Raw genomic sequence first — 7,292 nt, 5'->3', positions numbered from 1 at the left:
GGCTTACTCTCTCCCACCCAAGTTTTAATAAGGTGTTTTTCCAAATAAAGACTAAGAGAAATTCTGATGCAAGCAGCCAAGATAATATTTCTCTCACTAACCATACATCATTTCACTTAAGTCTCACGACTACCCTTAGACATGTAATTGAACAGTTTAGAAAACTCAGTTCATCTAAGACAATATTAACCCTATCTCATAGGTTGCAAAGCTCTTAGCATTTAGAACACAGCAATAAGTACTTACTAAGTGCTAGCTATCATTATATTTATCCCTACATGTAGCTGCTTTATCTCTTTTCTACCTACACTTACTACCTAAGTAATGGCATCCAATCTCATGACTTTATTAAATACCATACATATACTGACAAAATCCCAAATTTATCTCTAGCTTTGACCAAGGCTCTGAACTCAATTCATTTATGAATCTTATTGGACATCTTCCCTGGCCTATCAAACTTGACATAATGAAAACTGAACTTCAGATCTCCCACAAACCTCTTTTCTCAGTCTTCCCATCACACTAACTAGCAATACCATTTCTCCTTCGGCTCAGGCCAAAAATCTTGGGAGTCACTCTTGATTTTCCTCTTTTTCAATCCATTCATAAATTTTGTTGGCTCTGCCTTCAAAAATATTAAGAATCCAACTGTTCCTTAACACTTCACAGCTACCACCTGGTCTAAATCACCATTATCTCTTAACTAGATTATTGCAATAATCTTGTAACTCATCTTGCTTCCACCCCATGTTCCACCATTCCGTTCCATCACCAAAGCAATTCAGATCATGTCTTTCCTTGGCTCAAATCCTGGTGGTTTTCCATCTCCCTCAAGAGTAAAAGCTAAAGCTCTCAAGACCATCTTCAGTGCCCTCTACCATTTGAATTGCCCCCCAACATCATCTCTTTGACCTCATTTTTTACTACTCTTACTCTCTCCACAATGACCTCTGGCTGTTTCTCAAACACGTCATACACTCCTTCATCTGTCTCAAGGCTTTTGCACGAGGTTCCTTCTGTCTGGGACATTTTTCCAACAAAATGCCATGGTTCTTTCAGGTCTCTGCATAAATTAACCCTATATAAATAGCAATCCACAGCCCCACTTTAATATCTTTCCTTTATTCCACTTATTTTTCTTCATAGCACTTATCATGTGCTGTATTACATATGTGCATTGTTTTCTGTGTGCTAGAATGAAAGTGCCAGGATGGAGACTGCCTGTGGTATTCATTGTTGTATGCACAACCCCAAGGACAATGTCCAACATGTGCTAGCTACTCAATATTTGTGGAGGGACACCTGGGTGGTTCAGTCCATTGAGCGTCTGGCTCTTGATTTTGGCTCAGGTCAAGATCTCACGACTTCATAAATTTGAGGCCCAAGTCAGGCTCTGTGCTGACAGTGTGGAGCCTGCTTGGGCTTCTCTCTCTCCCTCCCTCTCTGCCCCTCCCCACTCTCTTTCTCTCTCAGAATAAATAAATAAACTTTAAAATTAGGGGTGCCTGGGTGGCTCAGTTGGTTGGGCATCTTTAGGCTTAGGTCATGGTCTCATGGTCCATGGATTTGAGACCCACATCGGGCTCTGCATTGATGGTGTGCAGCCTGCTTGGGATTCTCTGTCTCCCTCTCTCTGCCCCTCCCCTGCTTGCTCTCTATATCTATTTCTCAAAATAAATAAACATTAAAATTTTTTTTAACTTAGGGGCGCCTGGGTGGCTCAGTCGGTTAAGCGTCCGACTTCAGCCAGGTCACGATCTCGCGGTCCGTGAGTTCGAGCCCTGCGTCAGGCTCTGGGCTGATGGCTCAGAGCCTGGAGCCTGTTTCCGATTCTGTGTCTCCCTCTCTCTCTGCCCCTCCCCCGTTCATGCTCTGTCTCTCTCTGTCTCAAAAAAAATAAATAAAACGTCAAAAAAAAATTTTTTTTTAATTTTTTTAATTTAAAAACTATTTGTGGAATGACAAATGAATATACTCATTTAATCAAAATTAAGGAAGGCAAGAGTTTCAAGAAGAAAGTGTTCGCCAGTATTTAATGTGAAAAAAAGCTGAGATAAAGACTGAAAAGAGTTCACTGCATTTATCAGTTAGGATGGAGGCCAACAGCTTTGGGTTGACAGTGCCCAGGAAGAAAGAAAGGAAGACATTAAGAAGAGAACTCTTTTCTGAAAATGGATAGTGGTAGTGACTGCACAACACTGTGAATGTACAAGTGGTAATTCTTTCTGCAGAGTCTAATTTTTCAAATAGTATAAAGCAAAACTTATACTATTTTTTAAACTTTCATATCAGCTCATCCAATTAAATTATTCTGCCTACAAGTATTTACAATTGAATGTCATCAATTATAATTACTAAAATGCTTTTCTTCAGCGATACGTCGTGGATAGTGTGATGGGTCAGCTTCTGCTGAGGCAGATTTGCTTACAGGGAATTTGTTGGGAAGTGCTCTTTGGAACAACATCTGTAAGGGAGTGAGGGAAGCATGACTGAACAGAGAGAGAGGCTGAACTGCACTAAAGCTGCAGCAAAGGCCTCGACTGAGGAGGTCTGGAGCTGGACCGTCCTTTAGACTTGTCCTGAAGAGCTCTGGAGCTGGGCCTTTCCAACCTACATCAACAAATCACTGGATGACAGCTACCCTGCGGAGGGAGCGTAACCTTGGGTGAGGCAGCGCTTTTCAGCTCAGGGCTATACTCAGGCAGGGATTTGGCTAGGAGTAGTGGCAGACACCTAGGGAAACAAACACACTGGCAATCTGGACGGCACGCTCTAGCATCCACTACAGTTTAAGATAGACAATAAAGCTACTAGTCTCTATCGTTGTATTTTTTTAAGGATTTTACACCTGAGAATAACATGATGCAAGACAGATACTGAAAGAAGTTTTATATGGAAAGCCTCATATATGAGGTCTATACATAGGGCCAAGAGACACCATTTTTGCTTATTATTAGTTGACTACTTCCTCACCGACAAATTTGGGCCTATTCATGAATCCTAGATGTACAACTGCCCAGGTATGGCACTAGAAATCTGAAGAACTCAGATTTGCTCATACATAATTATTGAGTCTTTATTCAAGACCTCAAGACAATATTCAGCCTAAAAGAAATTTTCCTAAATGGAAGCAGAAGCTGATTGTAGACGCCCCAGTTGGAGACTGAGAAATTCCTTTCTCCTTGTAGACTTCAGTCTTCTAAAGCTTGCTTTGTACACTAAAATTAAAACTCTCTTTTTGATGTCAAAAATTACTACAGACAACCCTCGACATGAGGGTAGCCGAACCTTTCTTAATTCAGAATACAAACAATGTTTGGTGGACACTGCTTTACAGGCTGCTTGCCAGTGCCCCATGTGTCTAAGGTCTCAGATTAGGAGCTGGTGTTCTAAAGTGTCCCATCGTCCTTCATCTCCTGCCCCAACCTACTGACCACGCTCACTCCAACTGCTTTGCAGCAACTATTACATTCAGCATCGTCAGCCTCTGCAGTCCTAGGTGCTGATTCTCTTGCTCCCTAGAGCTATAGTTTAAACTGATCAAGTTTTTCAATGGTCTCACACATCTGTGTCTAATATTCCTAATCAGATCAGATTTCCCAGAGACTGAGACTAGGTATTTTACCTTTTTATATTCCTTATTAAAATTCTTTAATGGGTATTTAATAAAAGTGCATTAATTATGAAACATTAATTAATAATCTGATGACAGAAGCAAGTCTTTAATATTTCAACATTGAAGAATACATACAAAAAATTAAGCAACTCAAATTTTGACCATGTATCAAAATTATATTTTGCAACAAAAAATATAACTTAAATAATTCTATTAGTTTTCAAAAATTACATTTAATTATTATGTTAATTTTTTAAAGAGTTGGCAAGAGAATGTCATGAAGTAATCGCTTTTTATATAACAGTACTTTGGTTGGTTATATTCTGAAAAAAGAATGAGACATTTTCTCTTATTCTTTCAAGAAAAGGATCTGTAAGATTTAAATGATCTCCAGAAAAATGTTTCCATTGCTTCAGCTGTGACATGGAGAGAGGTTTCAGAGAGCTAGACTTCTGGTGATGTGGACCAAGCTGACAATTTCTAGAGATAGGGACTTTTTCCAATGAATCACCTGAAATAAGTAAAACAATGAGAAAATCCTTAGGCCAATCAATACCCTACTATAAATAGTACTTTTTTTATTTTATGACACAATGAGCTTATATAATTTATTACATTTTAGTCTCTGACTTCAAGGGCATTGTGGTCTACATTAAACAAATAATCAAAGAGATGTATTACAGGTATATAATCCCTTACCTAAAACCTTTGGGACAGATATGTTTCCAAATTCAGAATATAATTGGAACGATCTGGGACAGCACTCCATCATCAAACACATTAATATTCTGCAGCAAGTCTTATGAATAGTCTTATGAAATGGGTTAATGACTACTTTAAGTCACATTGACTTAAAGTTTTTGCCACCCAGTAAGTTTGTTGCAAACTTATAAAGAAAAAAAAAAAAACAACTTCTGGTCTTTCAATCTTCCTAGATTTCAAAATCGAAGACAAGGCACTGTGCAGCTGTATTACAAACAGTGGTAAGGGTAAGGAATTAAGATACAAGGGACTCTGAGCACATGTAACAAGAACTGACTTGTTTTATTAAGATCTGAAGGATGAGAAGGCAAGAACCAGATGAGGAAAGGAGGTGAAGCACTCCAGGAGAAGGAACGAAAGTGAAGGGAGTCTGGCACAGTCTGACGAACTCACAGGAGCCCAAGGCAACCAGAGAGCCCAGAAAGCAAAGCCAAAGAAAGATGCAAGAAGTTGAGTAATGCAGGGTAAAGTGCATTCAAGGACCAGATGCAAAACACTGTGATCAAATCCTGAATGGCAGAGGCTAGTAGTTACTCATGAAATCCCTATCTCTTTCCTCCAGGCCACTCAGCCACATTTCTCTAGTCTCCCTTACACTTAGATGCAATCATGGAGTCTGGCCTATGGAAGACAGATAGAAGTGCTCTGGTCACTTCCAGGGCTGGCTTAGAAAAATCCCCCATATCACATGGTTTTCTACCTTTCTTCTTCTCTCACCTGCTGGCTGGCAGATGCAGGGATCCCAGCAGCGAACTCTAAGGCCTAAGAGGATGGTAGAATGAAAAGTGGAAGAAGCCTAGATCACTAAATCACCTCTGAGATTTAGCAGTAGTAAATAGCGAGTAATAGTAACTAGCTGTCCACTAGTTACTATTATGTGCCCTGTGACATGAATGAGAAATACACTTCTATTGTGGTAGGCCACTGTGCTTTCCTGTTACAGCACTACCCTATCCTAACTAACCACTTTAAAGATTTTAGTCTTAAATATATAAACAGGGCATCTGGGTGGCTCAGTCAGTTGAGCATTTGACTCAGGATTTTGGCTCAGGTCACAAGCTCACAGTTTCTGAGATCAAGCCCCGCATCAGCATCTGCGCTGGCTGCATGGAGCCTGCTTGGGATTCTGTGTCTCCCTCTCTCACTGCCCCCCGCCGACTCACTCTTAAGCTCTCTCTCTCAAAAATAAACATTAAACAAGTAATAAAGATTTTTGTCTCAAAAAATCAATTGACTAATTAATTAAAATGAAGGGGTGCCTGAGTGGCTCAGTCAGTTGAGTGTCCAACTTCAGTTCAGGTCATGATCTCACGGTTCATGGGTTTGAGCCCCACGTTGGGCTCTGTGCTGACAGATTGGAGCCTGGAGCCTGCTTTGGATTCTGTGTCTCCCTCTCTCTCTGACCTTTCCCTGCTTGCAATCTCTCTCCCTCTCTCAAACATAAATAAACGTTAAAAAATTTAAAAAAAAAAAAACAACTTTAATTAAAATGAAGATTTTAGAGGAGGAAGATGGCGGCCACCTTAGAATCTGGTGGAGGAGGGGGGTCTGTCCCAGCCTGGGGTCCCAAGGCTATTGCCCCCGACTGGGAAAGCCAGGAAGTCTCCACAGGGACCACTATCATGGCCATACAATTTGAAGGGGGTGTGGTTCTCGAAGCCGACTCCAGAACTACCACTGGGTCCTACATCGCCAATCGACTGACTGACAAGCTGACCCCTATCCATGACCGTATCTTCTGCTGCCGCTCAGGCTCAGCAGCAGATACCCAGGCAGTAGCCGATGCTGTCACGTATCAGCTTGGTTTCCACAGCATTGAGCTAAATGAGCCTCTGCTGCTGTACACAGCCGCCAGCCTCTTTAAGGAGATGTGTTACCTATACCGGGAAGAATTGATGGCAGGAATCATCACTGCAGACCCCAAGAAGGAGGCCAGGTGTACTCGGTGCCCCTGGGGGGGTATGATGGTAAGGCAGTCCTTTGCCATTGGGGGCTCTGGGAGCTCCTATATCTAGGACTATGTCGATACCACCTACCAGGAAGGCATGACCAAGGAAGAGTGTCTGCCAATGCCCTCACTTCAGCCATGGAACAGGATGGCTCCAGCAGAGGTGTGATCTGCCTGGCAGCCATCCAGGAGTTAGGGGTGGAGCAGCGGGTACTTTTGGGGGACCAGATTCCCAAATTCACCATTGCCACGTTACTGCCTCCCTGATTCCTACAATTCTAGGATACAGTAAGAGACACCCCATAGCCACATTAAATTCAATAAACACTTTGTCAAAAAGAAAAAAAAAGAAAAAAAAATGAAGATTTTATAATCTCTATCTTTAAGAGTAATGGAAGCTACTGAAAGGGTTTTTTTAAACATTTTATTTATGGGGGCACCTGGATGGCTCAGTTGGTTGAGCATGTGACTTTGGCTCAGGTCATATTCTCATGGTTCTTGAGTCCAAGCCCCACATCAGGCTCACTGCCGTCAGCATGGAGCCTGTTTTGGATCCTCTGTCCCTTTCTCTCTCTGCCCTCCCCCCCCCCCCGCCCCCCCGCTCACACTGTCTCAAAACTAAACATTTTTTTTAAAAAAAAGCATTTTATTTACGGGAAATTTCAAATATATATAAAAGTTGACAAGATAGGGGCACTGAGTGGCTCAGTTGGTTAAGCGTCCAACTTCGGCTCAGGTCATGTCTTGCAGTTTATGAGTTCGAGCCCTCCATCAGGCTCTGTGCTGACAGCTTAGAAGCTGGAGCCTGCTTCAGATTCTGTGCCTCACTGTCTCTTTGCCCCTCCCCCCCATTCGCTCGCTTTCTCTCTCTCTCTCTCTCTCAAGAATAAATAAACAATAAAAAAGAAAAAGTTGACATGACAGAAATGAAGAACCTAAAGATTTATTATGCACCCCACCTTC

General features: G+C 41.7%; 1 protein-coding gene and 1 pseudogene across 1 annotated transcript in view; one reads left to right on the top strand and one right to left on the bottom strand.

Annotated features, from left to right (window-relative positions):
• Nucleotides 1-3,841: 3,841 nt before the first annotated feature.
• Nucleotides 3,842-7,292, bottom strand: part of RAD54B (RAD54 homolog B) — a 97,055-nt gene continuing 93,604 nt past the window's right edge. Inside the window, exon 15 of the mRNA XM_047089019.1 lies at nt 3,842-4,130. Within this exon, the coding sequence (XP_046944975.1) occupies nt 3,913-4,130 (218 nt within the window). The 3' untranslated portion in view covers nt 3,842-3,912. The remainder of the gene's footprint in view (nt 4,131-7,292) is intronic.
• LOC124519068 (proteasome subunit beta type-6-like) lies at nt 5,893-6,596 on the top strand (annotated as a pseudogene).

This window comes from Lynx rufus, unplaced genomic scaffold (assembly GCF_022079265.1).
Source record: "Lynx rufus isolate CCGP_SWC_20201006 ecotype Redwood Valley unplaced genomic scaffold, mLynRuf1.p SCAF_26, whole genome shotgun sequence".
In the NCBI taxonomy this organism is placed as follows: domain Eukaryota; kingdom Metazoa; phylum Chordata; class Mammalia; order Carnivora; family Felidae; genus Lynx; species Lynx rufus.
Note: the sequence above shows the minus strand (reverse complement) of the source record. Positions and strands in the feature narration are given on the sequence as shown.